At 40.1% G+C, this 25,872-nt stretch overlaps 1 protein-coding gene across 1 annotated transcript in view; it reads right to left on the reverse strand.

Moving 5' to 3' along the window:
- Positions 1 to 25,872, reverse strand: part of ACER3 (alkaline ceramidase 3) — a 55,440-nt gene that overhangs the window by 10,168 nt on the left and 19,400 nt on the right. The window contains exons 2-8 of the mRNA XM_035560471.2: positions 25,524 to 25,634; positions 18,616 to 18,668; positions 15,259 to 15,311; positions 12,400 to 12,481; positions 11,260 to 11,295; positions 3,696 to 3,754; positions 451 to 552 (exon numbers count right to left, since the gene is read on the reverse strand). Coding sequence (XP_035416364.1) covers positions 451 to 552; positions 3,696 to 3,754; positions 11,260 to 11,295; positions 12,400 to 12,481; positions 15,259 to 15,311; positions 18,616 to 18,668; positions 25,524 to 25,634 — 496 coding nt within the window. The remainder of the gene's footprint in view (positions 1 to 450; positions 553 to 3,695; positions 3,755 to 11,259; positions 11,296 to 12,399; positions 12,482 to 15,258; positions 15,312 to 18,615; positions 18,669 to 25,523; positions 25,635 to 25,872) is intronic.

The raw sequence follows: 25,872 nt of genomic DNA on the forward strand, positions 1-25,872 counted from the left end.
CTGCTGTTTACTGGTGACAGATAGATTGCAGCAGGTATTTCTTTAACTTGCAGAACTGCTGCTTTTGATATTTTCCCAGGAAACAGAAACCAAAAAAAAAAAAAGCAGGATTAAAATCTCATTCAGATGAAATCAGGTGTGAAGAGCAGACTTTTTGTATGCCACAGATCCTCAAAATTACTTCAGTGACATTACTTTCCCTCAATTTAAATTGAGGTTAAAGAGAAATATCAATTATAAAAAAATAAAAGGAATCTATTCATGGGAAAGAAAACCTTTAAAAGAACTGTTCAGCGTTGAATCTAGTCACGAGCAAACTGGATAAAAACACTTGTGAACGTTTTGCAGGCAGCGTATCATATATACCATGAGATGGAGACTTCAACATACACCACAGAAAAAACAAAGCTTTATGCTAAAAGATCATTAAGACGAAGTGAAAGTGCTCACCTCAATTTATCACAGAAAATGTTGTCCACATTCCAGAGAAAAAATCCCATTAAAAATACAGTTAAAGATGTATAGCCTAGACCTCTAAGCCACGGGTATACCCTAGACAGAGAGAAGAAAAAAAAAATAATATTAAGTTTAAGATGCTTTAAAGGCAGCTTGTAACATACATAAATACAATTACATACAAGTAAACTGATTAATTTAGGAAGATAGCTTTTCCAAAAGAAAAAAATAATATTAAACTCTAATTTCATCTCTTTAACTATTATATTTTACCTCTTCTGCTTTTCCTGAATTAGCACTCTCTAGGATTGGTCTTTCGGAGGCTTTACTTCTCCATTACTAGTTGTTCTGCTAAGTGGGAAAGCTGAAGTTGTCTAAAATATATTTGTCAGTCCTACGAACAACCTTCCAGTTAAAAATTAACCATGTTACAAATCGGGACTCTCCCAAGAGAAGAGGCTCATTTCCAATACAGAACGTCTTTATAGGAGGGAACTCATTCAAATAAGGTCTTTCAGAATGGCCGTAGTCTTTTGTGAATGAAGACCACCACGATCAACAACGAACCAAATGAATGCTTTCAGAAAACAATAATTTCATATCGTATTTTATCATTGACTGCCCCCGGCAATAGAAAAATGATAATTCCATTTTAAGAAAAATTAGTCCTATTCAGGATCTAAGAACCATACCGAAGACTCAGCTACAAGAAAGCGCATCATTAATAAACTCACCCTCACTACCTGCCTTCAGGTTGGACCGTGGAACTGTCAACTTCCTACACGAAGCTGCTGGCATTTGCTCCCTTCCCACTAGCAAGTCCAAAAGCAAGCCCTATTCCAACCCCAAGAAGCTGCCATGAAATACCCTTCGAGTGATTTTTATAAAATGCACAGTGTAGATATTTGGGTTAAAACGCATTCCTGAGCTGCTTTTCCTCCACCGTGCTGTACAAGGATTTATTTCAGAGCTGTGAGCACTGGCGACTGAAATGTCCAAATGGAACTAACCAGATACAAGTTACACATGTTAACAACACGTGTACTGCCAATATAAACCAGCAACGTGATCATTTGTTTAGTCTAATAAACGCATGGAGCTCTGCGTGGTGCATGGCAGAGAGCACACTGTAATATTCCCAACCCAGTGCTCTAGAGACACAAGGAAGCCCAGGACATGAAAGAGCACTAAATGGTATGTTATACACGCTGGTAATTAGGTAATTACAGCTAGAATTGTTCAGGGAATTAATGGGGGGGGGGTTGTGAGGGAATATGAGAAAGGCTGGCACCATTCATTAACAGGGAACTCGCTTTGTGAACAAAGGGCAACATTTGCCAAGTCATAATCTTGGGAAGGAAGCAGACCCAAGAGATGAAAAGCTGGGAAAGAGAGGCAGGAATGACAAATGGCGAGGACCAGAGGAGGCAGCAGCCTGACAGGAATTACGTTCTGCCTTTCGAGATTTCTGTGCTGAGCTCAGAGTGACTTCCAAGCCTGTACTAAGAAATACGAGTGATAGAAAGTTAATGCATATTAAGGAAATAAGACAGAAAAGCAGAAACAGCAGTTGATGTATGAGTTAAAACAGAATTGGACAAGTGCTAGAGCTACGAACAGAAAGACAGAAATGCATTTCAGCAATGCAGAGGAAGTAAATCCAAAAGTATACTCAGGGCTGGCTTGTAGAAGAGAAAGGGCACCACCAGGTCAGCACAGCTTCCCTGCCAGAACATCTCTCCCCATCCCAACCTTCTAACCACAATTTGCATCAGCATAGCTTATGTAGAGTGATGTTTCAATGAAGCGATCTAGCTAATTAACAAAATACACCCCCAAACCCCTAAAATTGAGGGGAAAAAAGCAGGTAGAACTTCATAGACTTTACTGGAGGAAAACAAGGGATGATAGCCCGGGAGGATGGTTGTGTTGGTAGTAACAGGAAACTGTGAAATGTTGCAGAAATAATGAAAATGCACAAAAGTGGAATTTGCAGAGCTGGAAAGAGAGCAGGCCCAAGGGCTTGTCTACACAGAAATAAAGAAATTCAATCTAAATGGCCAAAGCTACAAGAATAAAATTAGAACTACTTAAACTTGATTCAAGTTTGTTCCCCTTGGAAGTAAATTAAGGCAATGCCCCTTAAGATCTCTAGGTTAGGATTAAAATTTCCATGTTTATGCGTTTGGAAAGTTTCTTTAAACGGGTTATGGTTTCTACAGCTGCAAGCAAATGCAATCAATTTTAAGTTTTTCTTGCTCAATAGCAGTCTGTGAACATTTATGCTTGGTTTGTGGTGATTTCTTGGGGAAAGTCAAACTAAATTAACTGAAATTGCGATTGAAAGGTGATTCAATGAATCCACTTTAAGTTCACACCTTTTGTTGCATTCTTCCTTGTGTTCCTGAACAGTTCCGTGTAAAACTCAAAGGTTAACAAAAGGCAGATTTAGCCTGAAGACACAGTAGAAAGAAATCAGCTATTTTCAAAGGCAAAACCCAAACCCATGAGAAAGCCAGCTGTTCACAGGGGAGAGACAGGAACTGACTGAGCCCCTGAGAGCTAAAGGAATATATTTATCCCAGCACTGATTCAACTCCTTTTTCTTCAGTTTTATACACCAACTCTGTGCTCTGATGCCTCTCAATGTGTTTCAACATTCAATTCCTTTTGTTTGGTGTAAGTATCTTTTAGTACAATTTCTATTACATATACCTAACTTTACTTATTCAAAACTGTAGCGAAAACTATCATTAAACTTTTTGTTTGTTATCTTTTGCATTTGAATTTTAGATACTTGAGATGGAACGAGGAAAGGAAAACGTGAACTAATGGCTCAGCTCTGCAGAGCTAAGCTCATACCTGTCTCCAAGAATCACAATTAGAGTTTGGACAATTGCAAGAGGTCTCACATTTTATCCAGCTCTGTGAAGACAAGGCCTCTGTCCCCCTTGAAGTCCCAGGCTAACAGCCGGAGCTGCTAGCAAAGAACCTGGCAGTGAACACTGGCCACAAGTGCAGAGATAGCAGCTTTGTTTAATGATAACCCACTGGCTTCAAGAAAATTCAGAGAGGTGCGGCAGTTCCTTTTAACCAAGCAGAGCACGTGAGCTACCATCATATACCTAGTTCAAGAAATTTTGTCACTGCTCGTTTCTCATGTTAAGCCTACCAAAAAAAGACACAAATGCTAAATTATATCTTACAATGGGTTAATAATGATACATAATGATACTTACCATAATACTATATAAACAGACCGTAGAACTATAATGGAAACCAGTGTTCCATACATGATCTGTAAATAAAAACAGAGACAAAATTCAGAAGTGGTAGTCAAGAGACTTTATAAAACACTACAGAAATAACATTTTTTGCAGACTTCGATTTTAATTTTTTAACCTCAAGAAAATAGCATCCCTGCTACATATCTCTCCAGGGCTTCCATAGAGGTTTCAAATAAAAATAAAATTATAACCACGCTCTTTATGCAATCACAACAAAAGTCAGTGTAAAACCACAGCAACATTTTTTTTGAATCAGAAAGCAAACACTAGATGGCACTCGATAAACATCCTGAAATCAAACTGGTAAGTAAATCCTATTATTTCTTCTCTACCTGTACATTTTAACCCTGGGACGCATAAACACCAGCTGAAAACACTTTTGAAAATTATTAATCAAATATTAGTGAAGGAAGTGTATTTTTTTTCCTGAAAGCAAACACGGCAATAGAGCACACATTCTGCCCACACCAACCACCAGCATGGAAGAACCTTTGCAGGAAGCTTTTAAATCGACTATTCCGCATTGCTGGGATTCAATCTAAGCACACAGCGAGGAGGCTGCGTGCTCCGAAAAGCTCCACGAGCAAAAGCTGGCTCACTGTAGGCTCCATGAAGTTGAATGCAATAGCCTGGCTTATAGAAAAGGTTGAGGTAATCGTTTATTTTCCGCCTCGTGATCTTCAAATCACTCTCCATTTGTTTTTGGTTTTTTTGCAAACTTCGGATGCACCTAACACCATCTTCAAGACGCACAGACTAAAGATAAGCATCATGCCCGACCGGTGATGCAGAAGCAACGAGGATTATCCGACACCGGTACCATCACTTCACTTCCCATCCTTTTTATTCTCAAAGCCTTCATCCTGCCAAAAAGCAGCTTGTTCCGAGCAGCCCTGCCCTGCTCTTTGCCCCTCTCCAGTGACCCACAAGGCCCTTGCTATTTTTCGCTTGCTCATTCCCTGACCTTCCTTTCTCGTTTTTGCTTTTAGTCAACTTCCACCTAACTCTGCCTTGTTTTACATGACCCAGAAGAATGAGGAACCTTTGCTGTGATTTTCGAATGACACTAAACCTCGCAGAGTACTGGTTTGCAAACCAGGGTCCTTACAATGTTGTATCAACTTCCTAATCCCCTTCTTTTAGACGATATTGTCTTCAAGGCAAGGAATACCTCCTACTCTGCTGTAACCAGGGCATTCAGCTATTACTGCCCTGCAAGCACATGCATGCAGTCATTTGACACAGAACAGACTGCTGTGAAATAAAATCTACCCTTCAAAATGTCCATAAAGGCAAATTTCCGAATTTGTTTTAGCTCTAAGGACGAGGTTAGCAGCGCACACCACGTTATCAGTGCGTATATAAGGAACCTGACAGACAAGGGAGCCTTTATGTTTGGCAACAGGTGAAAGTAAGCTCCAATATTGACTATGTAAAGTCACTCAGCACAGCAGCTCTTTATTTACATTCAGCGAGAGATCAAATAACTTCAGTAACCAAACCGCTGCTACTGTGTTCTGTTCGAGAGCTAAACAAAGCAAAACTATTTGAAAGGCTAATTAGTCCTGGCTTGTACTTTACACAAAAACTGTAAACGAATTCCAGTTCCCTTGCCTGGGGTACGGCACATAAATGAGAAAAAATCCTGCTCGACACGCCCAGAGTATCAAGGGCTGACGAGTCCCAAGTGAAGCTGGAAAGGGGACATGGGGCTGGGGCTGCCTGTGGGCTCAGTGCTTCACCAATTCTTCAGCACTGGGAGAGTTTTCCCTAAAAAGACACCGCCATACGACAAATACAGATTTAAAATTAAAAGTTAAATGCCATTTTATTCTGTCAGTCTCATTTAAAAGAGCCTGTTGTGCTTTCCTAATCAAATCCAGTCAGTCAGTCTAAGAGAGGGAAGGCAAGGAGGAAGAAATCTCGTAGAAGGGCTCCTCAGTTCAACTTCATTTCCTTGCTGTTCTCTTCTCACCCGCAATTTCCATTGCTAAAACGTTCCTCTGTATCACAGACATAGAAAAACCTACCCATGAAGCGAGAGACTTCTATCATACTGGTTTAGAGCATGAGCACACTCAAGCTTTTATCATTTAACTGATTTGCTCTCAGCTTCTTTGTACGAGGAGCTAAATAGTGCTAGATTATGTCACGAGAACGCAGCCCAAAGCCCAGGTAAAACACGGGTTAAAGTAAAACACTGGCTAAAAATGTGATTTTTTGCAGCTGCTAAAAGCAGGGAAAAGCAAAAGCTAGGAAAAGCTTTTTTTTTTTTTTTTTTGCAGAGCCACTGGCTCGGTATCTCCTAGCGAGTTGCTTAATGGCTTGTAAAAGAGGTCAGGCTTAAGTGTTAATGGAAGGAGAGGAGGGGAAGAAAAAAAAAAGGAAACCTTGCAGTGACTGAAGAAAAACTTGCCCAGGGTTGACACTTCCATTTCTTGCCTTTTCCGCTCCCCCACACAAATAGGTTGTTAGCAGCAAAACACGTTTGCGTTTAAAAGCCTGTGAAAAGGCTGGAACAACAAACTGCTCTGCTCTGTGCGCTCCAATCCTCTGCGCACCGGAGGTGGACATCGAGGAGGTGATGCTGTGACACGCCGAGGCTGCAGCCACACGTCTCACTACAGCTGCTCCTCACCAGACGCCCATAAACGGAGCCACGTAACCTAGTTTATACTTTGGGGAGCAGTGTTTTACTTTTATTCCTTCGCCACCCATTGGGTTTACCAGTTTAACCACGCCACAAACGTGTCAGGCATTATCTGTCCACCCAAAGAAGGGTAAAGTACCAAATAAAACACAAGACATCTACCTTATTGAGGTCTGCGCTCAAGTTTCTCAATTCCTTTAGTCCCCTTTGTTGTTGTTCTTTAATTAATAAATTACTTCAGTGACACATGAAAACCCAAGCATCGAGAGCCTGTTATTTCCACTTCCATTTCTTCTGTTTCTGCCCATTCTTTGTTAACAAAGTCAATTTATTAGCCTCAAATATCAGCGCACACTTTGGGAAACCACACAGAGATTGTGGGTTCCTGGATGCCACTACTTCTCTATTAATATACAAACCATCTATCAAGAAATAGCTTAAGTACTTGAAGATGAAAACTGTATTTGAATTTTACAACAAAGAAAACAGACTTCTACATGTTCTTTTCTAGGAAAGAAGTCTGAGCAGAGGTAAAACGGAAGGGATTGCCTCAAAATAACACTGCAAACTCTGCATAGTTTTATGGCTGCACTACGTGCTGCCCTGACAGCTCACGACTGAGCTAATCCAGATTCACCTGCCTTGGTCTTGTTTGGATGCATGCACATGATGGCTACACAACATCCAAGTCCCTGCAGCTGCACGGTGCTCAGCAGCTTTCCAGAGCTTCTGGGACATGGTCTGCAGCTGGAAATTGACGTTTTCTTGGGTTCCCCTTCAATGACCTGTAGTGCTGGTCCTCTGCAGAGCCTGAACATCTTTCCACGTTCCCTAAGCTATCATGCAGGTAGAGGTACCGGCTAGAGTGAAAGCTGTACTGGCTTTCTGGAAGCAAGGCTGTGAAACTAAAGTTTCACTCAAATTTTGTTTACGCCTGCTCTTCAGCAGGGCAATGTCTAAGCATAAAAAGCTCTGTGGTGAAGACATGTCCTGAAAAACTCGTTTTTAACAGACTGCTTGACATCCTGAGAATGCAGAAAGAAAGAAAGAAAAGTTCCACTAAAAGGTACAATACATTAAGCCAAAGTCTATAACTAACTGTTGCCTTAGCAGCAGGGAGGCACTCTGGAAAGCTGCAGGACACCGAGTGTTGCCCACAGGTACTCTCCAAAACAGGGAGTCCTGTAAGTCTGAACAAGCTGTGCTCTGCCACAACATATTCTTCATGCAGTTTCAGGCTCCCAAATGCATTTCAAAATACAGGTTTTGTACCACCTTAAGTCCTTCTGCTGCCTTCTTTGCATTTGTATGTTTAAAACACCTCTGAAGACAATTTTACTCATTTAGGCAAATGAAATACCCTTTCCTTCAACACCCACCCTCTGCCTCTTACCTAAAGCCACCTTAACCGGTAAATCTGATCCATCTTTTTTACTTCTATCATTTTTATTGTTATTGTTGCAGATAATTCACTGGCCACGTTATTATGCTGTGATCAGCAAATGCATTCAGGCACTGACTCCTCCTTCAGGAACCCGTGCACTTAGAGCAGTAATAGCTGGTATTCACCCATCACTGCGTGTTGCTCTTCCATTTGGAAGCATTTCAGACACTCCCCTGTTTATCAAGTTAGTCCTCCGGGTCTCCCACTTCTCTCTTCATCCTCCTCTGTACTCAGAGATGTCTCTGAACTTCGTATCATCAGAACTTTCATCAGGAGGTGAGTCTTTTTCCTGCTACAGGTCATTAAATAAAAACACTTCCACCACCGATCCTGAGAAAGTCCAGACTGAGACTGCCTTTCATCATCTCCCTCACTCATGTTCCCTTAGTCACTCCCTTACCTTATTTGAAATTTCATACCGCCCCACTTCTCCAGCTTGCTTAGTTTCTCATGGGAGAACATATCAACACTTCCGTCACGTCTATACAAAAGATGTTTTTTTAAACTGCATTTCCTAATGCAGAGAAAGTAGCTACCAGAAAAAGCTATCAGGTTAACCTGAACATTTCATCTAATTTTCTAATTACCTTCTAATTATCTCTGTGAAAATCTTTTTTCAAACTCTTGCAGCAGATGATTACGCAAATGAAAAAGTTTTTTAGATTTATTTCATTATTCCTGTAACTTGGCGCACCAGCTACATGAGGTTTTTGACCACCTCAGACGTACAGGCAGCATATGGTATGTAGCAGGTAAATAAATCCAGAGAGAAAGCCACGTTTTGCAGATGACAGCTTTCTAGGCCATACCATATTAGAAAGAAGGCCACCTGTAAGACATGACTCTAAAAATTTAACTCTCCAGGTCGTTTCTTCTACTGTCTTCTATTTGTCTTTATAGGGATGACTCCACACCAGCAGCCAATCTTCCCCCACCCCTTTCCTCCCATAAGCGCATATATACATGTGGTAAACAGGGATGAGAAACTAATCTGATTTAAGACTAATTCTGAAAAGCTTTAACCTGTTCAGTTCCCCAGGAAGATTCTCATCAGAGAGTAAATTTATGTGCTAGGGGGGAAAAAGGAGAGAGGCCACAGCTATTTTCCTTGGCAATCATGCTGGCTTGAGAACGACCGTAAAACTGGGTCCTATGTCTCTTTAGCACTATGGAAATTAGGTAACAGTGCTTTAGCCACAGTGATTTTGACATAAGCAAGCCAATACAAGCTTGTAAAGACCAGTGCAATCTTTTGTTTGACTAATTGATGAAACTGAAAAAAAAAAAGATCAGATGTCAGGCAGACGGGTGTTTTCTTCTAACAATGTGCAGTGTCCAACTGACCAAAATGTGCATCTCCTTCCTCCTAAGGGTCTCGGTGCTTCACCTTACAGACCTGGAATGTCTGAATGGAGAAAAAGAAGCTGGTCTCTGTTGCCACTGTGCCATGAATAATAAACTGAAATCCCCTTCATGCCCTGCTGGCAATATGCAGTTTAAGAGCCCAAGCTGGGAAGGAAAGTGGAAAGCAATTCACTGAAAAGTAAGGCTTGGATCCTGGCTACGAAATGTAATAGAATCCTTTTCCATTCTTCTTGCTCGCCTTTTGGGGAAGAAACACGCTGTAACAACGAAGAATATAAAGCTTTCCAGGTAACTATTCCCCTTTTTGCAAGGCTGACAACGATGATGATCACAAACACCTAGAGGAATCAAGTGCTGTTTTATATCCTAATGCTGCTTTCCAATACAGCTAGGAACTAAGACTGCAAGTTAAAACTTAACCTTCCTTCAAGTCTATGCAATCCGTCCAGTTGGAAAATACTTACTGAAATTATAAAGAGGACAAATATTAAGAAACATAACCTTGCTTAGCTGTGCAGTCAGAAATGTTTCCTCCGGATTTACAACATATTTGGCAAAGGGTAGGAAAAAATGAGCGCAGTACTTGGACATTTGATATTTGGCCCTAATTGTACGTTCTCCATAAAAATCAATATAGAAAGAGTTGTAAAAAGTCCACCAATTTTATGGGCCTCAATCTTTCCTACATTGATTCCTTACGTATAAATTACAACAGGGAATTTATATTCGGAACCTAAGAGAAACCAGAAGCAAAAAATTAATGGTCTGTGGCAACAGGTTAAAGTTTCCCTATTTCGCTATTTCCAGAGAGGTCGTAATATTTTTCTTCTTAATATCTGGCACGTTGAACAATACCTATATGAATGCCTCAAACAGGGAAGCTGTGATCTACTTTTGCAATAAATACAGGTTGAGTAGATTAATTAAAGAAATACAACAGTCCAATGTAAGTAGTAAATTCTGCTATTATTACCGAAATTATTTTAAATTACTTCATTCAAAACCAGTTACAACTATCCCAGTAAAAGCATCAGAAAATGCCATTTTCACCCTGGCTAACATCTTCCTGCCAAAAATGTAAGCAGGGGGTGGGTGGGTGGAATTTAATAAACGTGATCAAAAAACCCTGCAAGTTTATCTTTTTATCTAGAGGTAGAGTCACAATTCTTGTTTCTAGGAGAGACTGTCTGGAGCAGTTGTGAATTTATTTTATTCGTCATCGGTTTACTAATCCAACACTGGGAAACGTGCATCATTTTTATGACCGCTGATGCAACAGGCACGTTTTGACAAGCGATGGCACTATCTATTGCAGAAAATGAGGCTTTAAAGCTCTGTCCTGCAAAGAGCTGTGCTTTTGCTTGGCAATTTTTCAGCTGTTATCCCTAATCAAAAAGTCATAAAAGAGGGAAAGCTACTCATGGCATAGATAAGCAAGCATGACTTCTAACCTCCTGTGAGCCGGCAAGTGCTACAAATCCTATTCCCACCAGCAGCAGATGCACATTAATACTGTCGGACAGCGTTGCTACAAAAAGAACTTGTACCAAACATGCCATTAATCCTCTATGGCCATAACAACAAACCTGCCATGTAACCTTGTAAGTCATTCATTTAAATTCAGCTTGGATTTATACAAAGTAAAATTGAGTAGTTAAAAGAAAAAAAAAAAAAAAGTTAATATATAAAAAGGGAGAGAAGAACATGGGGTTAAGTTGCCCAAGCCATGTTATGATGTCAGGTCATAGCTTCACAGCAGCCGCTAATGTAATAAAACACACAAGGGCTCATTAAGGCCTTCCTCTCCTTATAATTGTCACTGATGAAAAACACCTAGACTATTAGGTCAAATACGAAAACAACACACAAACCGTTCCAGTTTTTCAGGTCACCAAATAACAGGATGGCGATGTGACAGCAGTACTGCTTAAAGAAAAAGTGAAAGGCAAATGGGGTTTGCCTTCTCTTCTTCCTTCCAGCTACAGCATCCTACAAAGCATTCCACTAAAACAGCACAGTTTAAACAAGATCAGCTTCTCCAACAGAGCGCCGCTTACCTGGTGGAATACAGGTTCTTTCAAATTTAAGTAAACCTGCAAAGATTAAAAAGAGATAAATAATTTGCAATGGAAAACAATTATAACATTATTAATTTAAATATTGCCAACCTTGTTCTGCTAGAATAAAGACACGAGTGCCTATCCATATGCCATTAAAGTTGATTAAACATTTGAAGTTTCCTCTGGCAAAACCTGGGGGTTCTTCAACAGATTTTAACCATGGAATTATTTAAAATTCACAAGCACAAATGGCAATATCAACAGCTAAAAGCTCCTCATTTAATAGAGTTGCAACACATACATGAACAATTACAATGCAGAAGTTACCAGACACATTCTTGATATGCGTTGTGAGATAAAAACGTACCCTGCTTTGATTTGCTATTATTGTTTTTGATGATAACATTTCAATTCATTTTACCAAAAGCTAGTAGTTAAGGTGTATAACATGTATCTTAGGCATAACATGCCATAGGTATAAAAAATAAACTTTAGGAGGCACAGGAAAGACGAGACTTAAAGGCAGAAGACCTCTAACGCTACTTTAATAAGAAAGGTTTATCAATAAAAATAATTAAAGATGTTCCAACTGTGGCTGACGGCCAGTACAAAACTAATTTTGTTCATACAGGCAGCATGGTGCCTTGAGAAAGGGAACCGAGTTAGGCATGACACAATTTAAAGTCTTCTAGTTTTTTATACAGCTAGGTTCCTTTCTTATTCTGCCTGGTGTTTCAAAAAACCAGCCAATATACAGGACTGCATCACAGCTCACTTTTTGCAGCCTGTTGAGCAGGATTATTTTCATTTCTGTTGACGAGTTAAGGTGAGGCCCAGAGGGAGAAGACAGCTTGTCCAGGGTCTCATAACATGTCACAGCCAGAGGGCACTGTTTTCCTCACACTCCTATTCTAGCAACTGTATTACTGTGTTTCTTCTTCTTCATTTATTCTGTATAGTGGTTTAGATTGAAAAATGTCAGGTTTCTCAGGCCAGCACGTTATTTTACCCCCCAAAAAACAATTACTCCTTCTTCACTGGAAGCGGGGAGATTCAGGACTGCCTGTGTAATGTTCCATCACTGGCAGGAAACTGTCAACATACGGGTGAAAATGTCAAATTAGAAAAGTTACTTACTATGCTGACTACGAAGCTGTATGTTATTAACAGGAAAAGCAGTGGATAATTGACTGTATTCTTGTACTTGAAACATTCATACCTGGAACAGAACATAAAGGAGAGTGATAACATTCATCACTTACCATATAAAGGCTGTGTTTTTCAAGGTATATTATCACAGAATTTATGAGACAATTGATCTAAATGAGTCTTAGGCCCTTCAAGGAATTGTAGCTGCTCCAATAAAGATGTGTCATTTTAATATGAAAACCCCACACTTCTACCAATAAATGTTTTTCAAAAAGTCTATTGCAAAATAATAAAAAAACAATAAGCTTATGCATATAAAAAAAATAAGCCAGTCAGCGGAAAGAAACTGGTAAGCAGAAGCATTTTTCGAAGGTGCTTAAGGGGTGATAATGGATGACAAATTAGAAACAAGTTCAAAACGCAATACAGCTGCCAAAAACCATGACATCTGTGAGCTCAAGTCAGTGTGGGAAAGGGACTGCCTTACAAAACAGCGAACTCTGGAGATCTGGTAAAACGCAGGCTGCTAACAGCTTTACCACAGCCACAGTGCAGTAAATTTACTAGGTCAGGTACTGGAGGAAGTGGGAAGTAAGAACTGCTAATCGCTGCCAGTATTAATTAAAATTAGCTTCACGATCTCTGTGCTGCACTTCAGGTATAACTGTGCTGGAATTACCAGACACATCCCAAAATCACAGGGCGTTGGAGGTTGGAAGGGGCCTCTGGAGATGACTGGGGCCAACCCCAGGCAGGTTGTGACCATCTCCAGAGGAGACGTATGAGGTGGGCGACCTCTCCCGGAGCTCTGTCACCCTCACAGTCAAGTGTTTTCTCACTTTCAGCTGGAACTTCCTGTGTTTTAGCTTGTGCTCGTTGCCTCTTGGCCAAAAGAGTCTGGCCACATCCTCTTGACGCCCTCCCTTCAGATATTTATACACATTGCTGAGATCCCCTCTCACAGCCTCTCCTCACATGAGGGATGCTCCAGTCCTCTAATTACCTTTGTAGCCCTATGCTGGGCTATCCCCAGTATGCCCAGCTCTGTCTTGTACTGGGGAGCCCAGTGCTGGACCCAGCACTCCAGAGAAACAAAATTTTTCTCACAGTGGGGCCTCACCAGGGTTGATTAGAAGGGGAGGATCACCTCCCTCGGCCTGCTGTCAACACTACTCCTGATGTACCCCATTGGCTTTGTTGGCCACAAGGGCACATTAATGCCTCACGGTTAATTTGTTGTCCACCAGGACTCCAGGTCCTTCTCCACAGAGCTGCTCTCCAGACCATAACTTCATCAGAAAAGAAAAAAAAGCGAAGAAAACAACCAACAATATCATTTTGTGCTTCTCAAAGTCACCAAATCATTAGGGCTGGAGGAAGATGTCTGTATAGCTACGAGTCACATCTGCCTACTTTACTATTAGCTCCTAAGAAACAGCCATCATCGCGGATGAATAAAAGGAAACAAAAAATGTGTAGGAATATCTGGAAAAAAATCATCAGGACAGCACATTGCGAAATGGATGGCCCAAGTAATTGCACAACCGGAGAACCACTAGGACTGAATGCGGTATGAGGGCATGTCCTGGGCAGAACTACCCCACCACCTACCTTCAAGAAAACCATAATGATTATTAAAGGCCTCCCGAGCTAAACATGAGCTCATTCTTCAGAGCATTTTAATTACTACCAAACAAACACACGCAGAATCTTATTAGGGCTAGAAATACAGTAACAGACTGCAGTGCTTTTGAAGATGATAGTGTAACCACTGCACAAAATGAGCATGATTATTTTTTCAAACAGTTTTTTTAAAGCCTCTTCTCATCTTTTCCCCAATCACATTCAAATCAGACAAAAAATGCAAAGGCAATTTCAAGGAGATCGGGAGCTACGACGGAAATATTTCCACTAACAGAGGCATTATTATTCTGGTCCTGAGCTTGCACAAATCATACTAACGGATGAATCAAAAACTGATGGTAATTTCCACAGATGGAGGTTTAGTCCTGTAGCATCCCATCTCCACTGCAAGCTACCAGTAATCTTCACCAAAGATGCTCCAATTTGCAACAGCTGAATATTTGATCATATGTTCAAAAGCAAAAAGACAATTATTTTCTGTCTGGAACGGGTTGTTTTTTTATCATTTGGACTTTCCAAGTGACAGAACAAATTGTGTTAAATCCAGGCCTTGCAGCAACAGGCAAAAAAAAAAGATAACTTACTGTACCTTTACAGTCACCAAACACTACATTGTTCCTGAAATTAAATGGCAGAAAACATCTTGGCACGGTATTAGGCAGTGATGGATGTTCTGAAACACTTCTCCACATGCACTCAACTCTTCAGAGAATCTTTTAATTTTTCAGATGAGTGAAAAGCAGGTTTAACCAGAAATCTGAAATTCGCATTTGGAGTCAGACGACATCATAGAACCATAGATAAAATACCAATAAATTACCATGTTGATAATTTTGTAGGCATTACTGAAGTGATTTTATTGTGTCAGCTGTTTACACACCAAGTAACACTGAGCTCTGGTTGTATACAACACAATTCTTTAATGAGAGGGTTTTGTGTTGTTTTTGTTTGTTTATTTGTTTTACTGCTAAACAAACACTGGTTAAACATCTCTAAATTAGCAAAAACTAGGACTAAAGCCAGCCTGGTGCTCTAATGGCCAAGTCACCAAGCTGTGCTGCTGGCAAAACTGAGATCTCATTGAAATGAACAGAAGCTTCAGTGTCAGCCTCACTATACGCTACATTGGGCTACACATATTCTATATAACCAAAGGTAGTATTTCAAAAATATTCAGAAAAAAAACATTTAACAAATACTTACAGGCAGTAGACAAACACACAACAACTGTATATCATTGGCAGCTCATCCAACAGCTACAAAAAGCAGAGACATCAAAACATGAAAACTACTTTTAACTGACACGCTCGTGAAAGTTAATTAAGAAGTCTTAAGAAAATAGGAGTTTAAGTCATTTGGATATCCACCTTCTTGATTGTACTTTCAGTATGTGGCAGTGTCAAATCCTATTCAGCTACTGAAATTTTGCCGCTTTAATAATTTTATTACAACGAATCTTTTGAAAACTACAATTGATAAAAAAAAACATGCCTTTAAAGAATCATGACGTTTTCACTGTTCATACCTCTTTAAGCATTTATAATTAGTTTTTAGAAGTCAATTTGAATATGACCACACCATTTACAGCCTGCTCAATGCAGTCAGCCACATTTTCTCGCTTCTATACAAGCTTCACACAAAGAAACTCTTTACAATATCATTTTTCCATAACGTAAAAGAGAACTTTAGACCTTTTAGGAAGCACCTTGTAATGTGCTTGAATGTTTACTTCCTAATTTTGGACATCTCTTATGTGGATGAGCGAAGACCTGCTGCCTCTGATTTCTAATACATCCAGCAAATTATACCGAGCCACTTTGAATTGTTACTCCCCCCCACGATTGCCTCTTTTCCAAGAAAACCAAGAACCGGATGCAAAGAGATTTTGATCTTGTTCCTCCATCCCGCTGGAAGTTGTTGATGGCCATGTTTGTACAGCAACTCCCTCCCCAGTACTGGTAAAGGGTACTTAACGGTTCACAGTCACGTTTTTCTGACTGATGAGACACATTAAGAGCAATACCAGCTTACGGAAACCCTTTCAGAGAGCCAGCCTGATTCTGTCCCAGTTGGCAGCATTAGTCTAACTGCACAGGCAAAAACCTCCTTTTAGTTTTGAGCATTCATACTGGAAAAAAAAGTGAGCTACAGAAACAGAGAGGTGAATTATTCCAAGCTTGAACTACTAGCTTTTCTTGCGTTTGGTCACAGAAACTTCAGGAAGTATTTCACAATGCAGCTAAACAGATCGAATGACCAGCTGCCGCTGCAGGACAGGTCTTAATTCTTCACCCACACCCTGGCTGCTTTTCTTGAGCTAACAGTCCCACTTGTCTGACCCACAGCGAGCCATTTCCAACAGGCATCCCAGCACACATCTAACTTCGCAGAAAAAATAGGTTTAAATCCATGAATTTGTGCGTTATATTGTCAGGGACTGCAATAGGTAGCTCAGAAAGTATCAGGAAGACAAAAGGCAGATGAGGCTGTCAGGCGTGTTCAGTGGCGCTTTGCCATCAGATTAGTTCATCTGTGCTGTGCTGCCTTAGAGAGGAAAAACAAGCAAGAGCTGAATTCAGCTTTATACTAATAATTATTACTTAGAAATTGAGCAATATTCTTACTGAGCCCGATAGGAATTAGCTGCAGGATTAATTCATGCGGCTCTTGAAGAGTCTGAGTGATTTACAGTCTCGCAAAAGAAAGAACGCAAGAAGAATAGGAAATATAGTAAATATTTTCAAATTTGGACAGCTGTGCACACACTGCATATACTGATAGCTTCTCAGGGACTTTGCATTAACAGCAAAAAGAGTCTTAACAAATCCTAGCTAAAATTTGCTTGCAGAAGACAATGGCTTCTGTAGCAAAAGGAATTCATCCCTCCAGAAATCCTGTCAACAGGATGTCTGAGCACAGAAGAGACATGTATAGGAGGAAATTTGGTGCGCTGATTTAACTGGTTAAATAAGCATTTTGGATCCCTCGAGCCACAATCAAGCAATGTTCCCATCAAAACAAAATTAGAGGAAAAAAAGGTGATAAATTCAGAAAAAAATATTCCCAGCAACTGCTTTCAAGAACAGAAGCTTTCACATTTCTCCTAATTAAGCTATCTGCACACCGAACATTTACAGTATTAAGACTGAAAGAAATGTCAAGAAACTCTCTTCAAACAGCTATCAATGCTGATTTTAAATCGTAACAAGACAAAGTGAATGAAAAGAGATTATTTACTGGTTGAAATATTTCCTCTGTGGTGATTCATCAGTTAGCAATCAGTGTTATGGGCCACAGATCTAGCTTGGCTGCCAAAATAATGTGCGCGCTTTCTCTATCTCACACAAAGCCTTTTACTCCAGTGGGAAAAAATGATGCAAAACCTTGCTGCTCCCCTCTTCTCTGCTTCTGTCTGCCCTTAACATACCACAAGTCACAGGACCTGCGGTTGTTCTGAAGCGACACCACAACTGTGTGGTTAGCAGCATCAAGTCACGTGGATTAAAAAAGCCTCTACACACAGGGAAAAAAAAAAAAGAAAAAACAGTGTTTAAGCCTGGATTATTTTAATGATCCAGAGTTCAGTGTGGCTTTGCTCACCTGCATCAGTACAAGAAAGAGGACATGCCTAATGCCCTCTGAGATGCCCTGGGGTCTCCAGTACAGCCACTCAAGACTGGTGGGTGTGATGTGGGGTCTAACGGACCTGCATCTTTGTGGGATGGCAGCTGGAGGCCAGGCAGAATACTCCTGTGGTCTAAAATGGCACTGAACACACCTTTCTTTAGGAAAGCTGATATTATTCAAGAGAAGACTTCCTGGAGAATGCCTCAGCCCAGCTGACCGGTTCCCTAAGCTCCACTGACTATGGCAGGAACACAGATTTCCGGCACATGCTTTTCTATGAAGGCTTCTTCATTTTGAACTGAATCCCACTTCTTCCCTTCTTTGATACAAAGATGAATTTCCTTAATTTTCTGAGACCTAAAACAGGACAAGACACTGTGTCCTTTAAGAAAATGGTTAATACCAGAAACAAATTTACATGCCCAGTGATTTATTGCTGAATACCTTCTGCTTGAGAGCAGGAGAGAGAGGGAGACTCAACTACTGCTACTCAGAAGATACTGACCTCAGTATCTGTGCTACAGGTAGATCTAGATCAACACAAAATATAAGAGAAAACAGTAAAATGAAATAAAAGCCTAACAACAGTCTGTGCTGCTTGCTGTCAAACCACAGCTGCAGGAATTTTGAAATAACAGCGTGACTAAGAAGCTAACTGTGATTTCCCAAAGGATAAAGTGTTGTCTGCTAAAGTAAGCAATAGATTAGAGCTCTTACTTTCGGAATACATAAAAGTGCATATTCCTCTACATCTATCAGTGGAAAATACCTAATGAAATAAAACCATGCAAGTTTTCTGCTAAGAGTAGGAGTCATACGGATGATATTTGAGGTAGATGAACTCCTGTTACACAGGTTTCCTCCAGTCCAGACATGGCAATATGACTATGCAGTGAGAAACACCACGATTTACAGCTACTTAGCAGTACTCACCTGCATTTCGTACTTCAGGGTCATGTGGAAGCACCAAGATCCCAATCCCACAGCTGAAAACGAACCAAAACCATGGTTATAATACAAGACTATGTAGAAAAATTTCAGGCGAATTAAATGAAATACACAAAATTTACTGGGGAAAAAAAAATAAACCATCAGCATCCCACTTCAGGGACACAAATCCAATTTTCCTTGGCTGCCTACTTTATGTCATCAGTGATATACTTGGACTTTTGGGTGTATGGAGGAGGTTTCCCTGTCTTCTACAAACTGGCGTGATCTCACTTGAGAGTAGGAGTGGAGAGAACCAAGAATGAATGGAGTATTTTTATTCTACCTCTTTTTTTTTAGCACATTAAGATTTATTTGCCTCAAACCTTCTCTAATGGAAAGCATCGTTCGCACGCAGTAGTCCTGAAAGTCTATGATATTTCTTCTTATTGTACAGTTTTAAAAGGTACATTTTACAAGCAGCTTTTGGTCAGCGATAGAGGCAAAACCGAATTGTTATTAGAACTCAGAGAATCAGAAATTCAGCGTACACAAACAAAACACATACAGTATGGTTTCATTTTGTGAAATGAGATCACCATTTCCAAGATTTCTTCTTGGAAACTCAACCTTCTAAACGATGCATTTTATCTGAAGTACTTTCAACTCTGAATTTATCTGGAAATTAATTTATGCGATGTATGCTTGGCCTATAGAGACTTGTTTTTTTTTTCAGTTAGATGAAGACAGTGTGTCTTGGAAGTTAGATTTCATTATTTAGAGCAAAGCTGGTAGAGTATTTAATGTATCCTTCATTACTTTGAAATGTGAACAATTAAGCACTCTCATTAAGCACTAGCTCGTTTCTATTTTTGCAGGAGTAAGTACATTAACTTGATGTCTTGTCTTCCTTCAAGAAATTAGGCTTTACCTTGGACTAGTTTCAGCAAAAGCCAAGTATTTCCCACTCAGTCCTTGATGGCTGGGCAGTGCTGCTGTGCTCTGCTGCAAGATTATCACCTCCTTTTCCACGCACAACACCTAGGCTTCACCGATGCATAAACAGATCACGAGCCAACAAACAGTGCAGTTCGTAAAGGATTCCCCAGACAGCTGACTGACATGTCTGGAGATGTTCCTTTAGATGCTTTTAGACTAGAATTGTGATTATATGTACTCGACCAAAGCATATAATTTATAAAAAAAGCATATAAAACACAAAAATATTTCCAAACAATAAGCAATGTTTGTTTTCACCTTCATTAAGGTTTTAATGAGAAAGTCTCCTAGCTGTATTTCTAGGTAAACACAACGGATTACGACCGTTATTCACTCTGAAGAAAAAACACATGAAGATCATCAGTAAAACAGCACCACCCGTTACATTACCCTGGCCGTCACTGTGATTTCAGTATCTTCTTGATACAAACCCTCACAATTTATAACAACGATAACGTTCAAATATGGACAAAATCATTGCAACTCAAAGAAACTGAGATTCATTTTAAATTACCAAAACATCTTGTTAGGTTTCTTTTGTTTCTGTTGTCACTTTTTAATGCTATTGGGGATATAAATCTCAACAATCTGTTGCTGAACACACTCCTCCCCTTCCTGCTACATGATTAGCAGCAGTTATTTCTGGCTTGTTTTTCCTCTCCACTCTTTGTAAAAATTGAGAACGCTGCAGATATTAGTGTTTCAGGTCATTAATCCTGGGACTACAAATAATTTCTATAAATTGTTAATCAAAAAACTGCTGCGTCTGTGTCCTGATCACACCGAGTTCCTTCTTCAATTACGAAAGTTTGCTATGCACTGGAGAACTATGCATAAAATAGTTATCTAAAACAAGAAAAGTTTAAAAGGGAATCATCACAAGGCCATTCTTAAAATAAAAACCTCTACTGGAAATGGCTGTAATTCTGCTCACAGCAGTCTTGATGGAGCATTAACAACATCTCCTCCAACCCTGCTGCAACTGGGCACAGCAGCATCTTTACGAAGAGATAGTTTAAATGATGACTGAAGAATGAAATGTGGTTCTTCACTTACCCATTTATACCTGCTTACTGCAAAATCAGGTATAAAAGCTAAAGTTGAATGAGCTAAGAACCAAGTTTCTGATTTTCTACCTTTGGCTTATCTGCTGGCTTAACACAGAACTCTGCAAAGAGCTTCATGAATCTGGTCAAAATTTAAATAAAATAAAAAAAGAAAATGCTTTAAGAGATGATGAACCCCAGTGTACACTGAAGCAGGTGATGCTCTGCCTCACTGACACTACCATGCGACTTCTAAGCTTCAGCAGAAGGCAACTAACGTCTAGAACTGCACACACTGCTGAGTTGCTGTTTCGTGGCTTAATGTATCAAAGTTCAGTGCTGAAACTTTTCCGAAGTGAAGGGAGGAAACACCTATAACACGCCAAGGACTGCAAGGAAATCTTTACTTCCTCTGATACGCTCAGAGCCCATCACCTCTATCTGTGAGGCTTAGAGCAAACTTACAAGGGGCTTGACGTGTATTTCTCTCCAATAAATAGTGGTTTATTACTTAAGCCTGGATGTCTTTGTGTGCAGCTTCTACGTGCAGATCTACTGGAATGCAGCTATCTGCAGACATACTTTTTATCACATAATAACTTCAGGATCAAGGCATTTCTAGGGAATATTGGCTTCACAAAGCCACTGTTGCCATGAGATGTTCTACCAGCTTTGTAACTTTCACAATACAAGTGATCACGATCACAGCAATTACATCGGTTTTCAATAGAAGCAGCTTCCCCATATAGCCACTGACGAGCTGAGCAACAGATTTGTTCCTTATCTGGTAAGCAGAATTTACCGTTTTTTATCTCCTTTTATTTCCTTTTGGAAAGGAGCTCAACTCACCAAAAACTTCCTAGCAATTGGGAAGGTTAACACCATCTGAAGCAACACCATTTTGTCTGTAGCTGCTATAACTCATGGATACTGCACGTCACTCAGCATTTATACATCGATGAACCACTCCAGTTACAGGGGATATACAGAAATATATACATATTTATTTTACTGTCCTCCAAACACCGAGATTTCAAGGCAATATCCATACTAGAAATAATTACGCCTGAGATCAAACTCCAGATACGTACCACGTAAACTCTCAGGATTTGAATCTGAGAGTGACCTTAATAAATTTGAAGTTTTCAATAGCTTGAGGAAGAATTAGAGGTGTCACAATCAACTGTAATTCATTTTTGATATAAGACTGTCCATCAGCATTCAGAATTTATCACGAGCCTAAGCCTTTATAGAAAAATCAGTTTGTTAGGATTTCATAGATGTGAATTTAAGCTGTACAGGTCCTATACAAGAACACTATTAAGGGCAGGCTCCAGATACAAACACATTTATTTTGGTATCTAGACGTATTAGATATCAAAAATACATATAACTGTCTGAATCTGGAGCTGAAACGAAAGATGAACAACAACATGCTGCACCATAAACAGCCACAGAATGAAACAAGAAGAAAAAGCAGAGTTAAATGAATTATTTTTATTATTTTGCTTTCTACACTTAAAAATGGTTTCCCCTCCGCTGCCTAAGAGACTGAAGTGCCCCTGGTGACCCCCAAGGTACAGCTGGGATCTGGCCCCTTCCAACCAGCACCTTCCCCGAGCAGCTCCCGGGCACCATCCAGCAGCCAGAGGAGCCCTGAGCCTGTGCCCGACAGCGGATTTGTATGCGGTCACCTCGTCTGGGAAGCTAAAATGAACAGACACGGGCTGTTCCACGCCGCTTGGCTTCAGGTCTCAGGAACGCTCCTGAACATGTCTGATTTACAAACACCGACGTGGCCTGCGCACCTCCTCTTTGGCTCTTAGGTAACAATAAGGGAATTTATTTCAGGTCGAGGACTTCTAGCAACTAATTTTGCAGATATATAATTTCAACGGAAATAAAGTTCGGAAGTAAATAAAAATATACTTAAATTAAGACCCTCGTAGCATATAAACCGCTTGGGAACCACACAGGTAGAACCTGATAAAATGCCACAGCATCAAAAATCCCAAACATCTGCATGTTCTTTGAGGCAGTGACAGTCTGATTTATTCTACCTGCTTTGTGAGATGCAAAATGCTAAAGTAATTGCTTAATTCTTAAGCAATTCTTAAATGCTTAATTGCTTATTCTTAGTAATTTTAGCTCGATTATTTTCAACAGTTCTCCAAGGCTTAAAAATCTTACCCAGCTTCTGTTGAGTTCACTGACAATATGCCCTTTGAGCTGAAGTGCAGCAGAAACGAGGGCTGAGAACAGCGTGCTGGATCTCAAAGAACTTGCTGAAAAGCACAACTCAGCCTTGGCACCAGCACGAACAAGGAATTTATTTAAACAGTTACTTAGAAATCCCTCCTCTTGTCCTGCCAACTTGGGATCTTAACACGTACGTGAAACAAACAGTGCCCTCCTAATTCAATAGGCGCTCGGTTCAAAGAGGAAAATTGTAGGGTATGAAGTGAAGCACTGAGCACAGCGTGATAAAACACAAAGGAGCTGACAATCATCTAAACGTCTGGATGCATCCAAATGAAACAGCTGATTTGGATCACAACAACGTCTAGAAACAACACGTCTTATGTTCTCAAATGCCAACAGATGGAATTGCAGCGTCCGCTTTGACAGCCGTCTTAACTTCTTGTAAAATCTCAGTAATCACTCAAAGTTGTTAAAGCCTAACTAAAGTGTCCACCTCCATCTTCATAGCAGAATCATGGAAGAATTTCTGCTTTAACAGAACAACCCACTGGTGTTATTACCTAGCTGGAAGCTCTACTCTGTGGTCTTTTAATGAAGCATGGTTCCTGAAGTGAAATCAGCAGTTTTGTGCTAAATTCACTGTTCCTTTATGGATTTGGTCTACTTCTTTGTTACAAATTACGTACACAGAGTGAAATCTGTTAATAAATGAAATTGTTGTAAGGAAAAAGTATTCTCTTGCACTTACAAAAATATATTTCTGTACACTTACCCTATCCTCACTCATTCCCATGCAAAGAATGCTAACGGTCTTGGCATGTTTCAACTATATTTAAAATTCTATTTATCTACTCATTTGCTGCTTTATTCGATAGTAAAACACGTGTTAAGAGGTTTGTGATTCCAAACCATCCTGCTCCTGTTTTTCACCGAGAAACGATAAAGCTGCCGACATTCCTTTACATTTTTCAACTGCTGTAAAACAGCCCTGCATTGCCAATACCGAAGTGGAGACAAAACAGAAGAGAAACGTTTTGGAGAGCGACCTGCAATGTTAGGTCCCAACACGAGACATGAAAGTCAAACCACATGAGCATTAACACTTCAGACAGTAGTCAAAGGCTTCTGCCCAGCCACAGAGGAGCAGAACTCATCTGGAGGTCAGGACTGCCCTGTAGCACCACTGCCAAGTCTGCAGGTTGAGCTCCCCTTCACAAACACCAGGAACAGTACAAAAAACTGTTTAAAAATTATGTATCGTAAACAAAGACAGAATTTGTTTGTTGTTGACTAAAAACAGGCACATTAAATGGTACACAAGAAGCCCACTGAGGGCTGGAAATCCTTCTAGCAGTCTTGGTGTGACATCCTGATGTTCTGTTCAAATACTGGCATATTTTATCCATCGTGAAGCATTACTGGTGGAGGCAGCCACAATTTATGGTGAATACTGAGACTAAAATGCATTTTTTTTTCCATTTTTCAGTTTAGAAAGAATGGCAGTATAGGACACTTTGGTTCAAGAACAAGGGAAGAGCCAACTGCAGCAAGTGCTTAGTTTCATTCTCTGTCTTTTAAAAAGGAAACTGACCCTCAGAAATTCCTTCTACCAAAGTATTTTATACTGGGACAAAAATGAATAACCATAAAACGCTTACAAATGGCTATTTGCAAAGTATTCAGAAACTACCGTGGCTGTACATTGCTGCTGCTTTTCTTTCACACGTATTAGCAAAGCTGAACTGGGTCTCCAAGAAATTGAAAAACCCTGAAGTTGTACCTAGCGTACGTTACAGCTTCATTGGCATCAAGAATATGTTTAGCATATGGGTGTCTGCTTTTCTGCAATGTTTCATCTAAATACATGGGTATGCCAGTCGTGGAAGTAACAGTTACAGTAAACCAGTCTCTCACCACTGAGAAGGCTGAGGAAAATTGCTTCCCCAGAGATGGGAGCTACAGCAAACACCAGAAATCCTGTGAACCACAAGTTCTGTGAAATCCACTTCTCGAGACCAACTGCCAAGTCTGAGTCATCTTAAGACACCTCCTCTTCGCATAAGGAACGTGATTTTTAGTTGTATGATTGAGATTCTAAAGGGAGGTGTTTCTTTTCTGCATTTTGCCATCATAGAAAGAAGTTCACTGATGCCCCAATGTCACGTTGTTCTTCCACCCCAGCAAAGCTTCCTGAATACGATGGCAGTCAGGTTGGTGGGTGGTTTATGCCAAAGAACCAAACACAAATTGCAACTCGTGAAAAAATGCTTTTCAAATTCCTCTAAGATCTTTCCCATTTATTGTATTACTTTCCCATAGAAGTATTAAAGCCCACACTGATACAGCATTAAACCATTTGAAAGCAGGACCACGTAACCTCTGTAAACCATCAAAGAGCACTGTGAGCAGAGATGCACTGAGCAGGACTTTAAGGGCAGAGAAGGACCACTTTAAAACCTCATTAAGTTATTTAGTGAACTCTTAACTTCATGCCCCTCCAACAAATGCCACTTCCCTGCAAACGCAAACCTCAATTTTACTAAACCGTTAAAGTTTCCCACACGCAGTATTTGGATTCTAGTACTCGGTTTATTCACATTCGGATATTGTTCATTGCCCATCTGGGCTCTCTTTATAATGAAAGAGCAAATTAAGTGTTACACATACCTGTAAGACACAAATAGGCAGCTAAATACCGTTTTTCAAGGCCATCTTTATAGGTCTGAATCGCACCATAGATTGGAGGTAGAATGAAAATCAGGTTACTCACTGTGTTCCCTGTAGGGCAGAAACAAAAAGCAGAGGTTTAGAACTGGGTTTAGAACCGGGTACTGGGCACTTTAAATAAACACAGCTACGTTCATTCGTTAAAGACTGCTCCTACAGTTTCCATCCAGAAAGCTACCCCTTTTTGAAACAGTCTTCTGCTTTCACACATAACACAGGGTTAAATTTTGGCACAACGTGGTTAACTATTTGAAGGCTAAATAGTTCTCTTTTGTCCTTTTACACGTTT

The sequence above is a fragment of the Cygnus atratus genome, chromosome 1, assembly GCF_013377495.2.
Source record: "Cygnus atratus isolate AKBS03 ecotype Queensland, Australia chromosome 1, CAtr_DNAZoo_HiC_assembly, whole genome shotgun sequence".
NCBI classification, from domain to species: domain Eukaryota; kingdom Metazoa; phylum Chordata; class Aves; order Anseriformes; family Anatidae; genus Cygnus; species Cygnus atratus.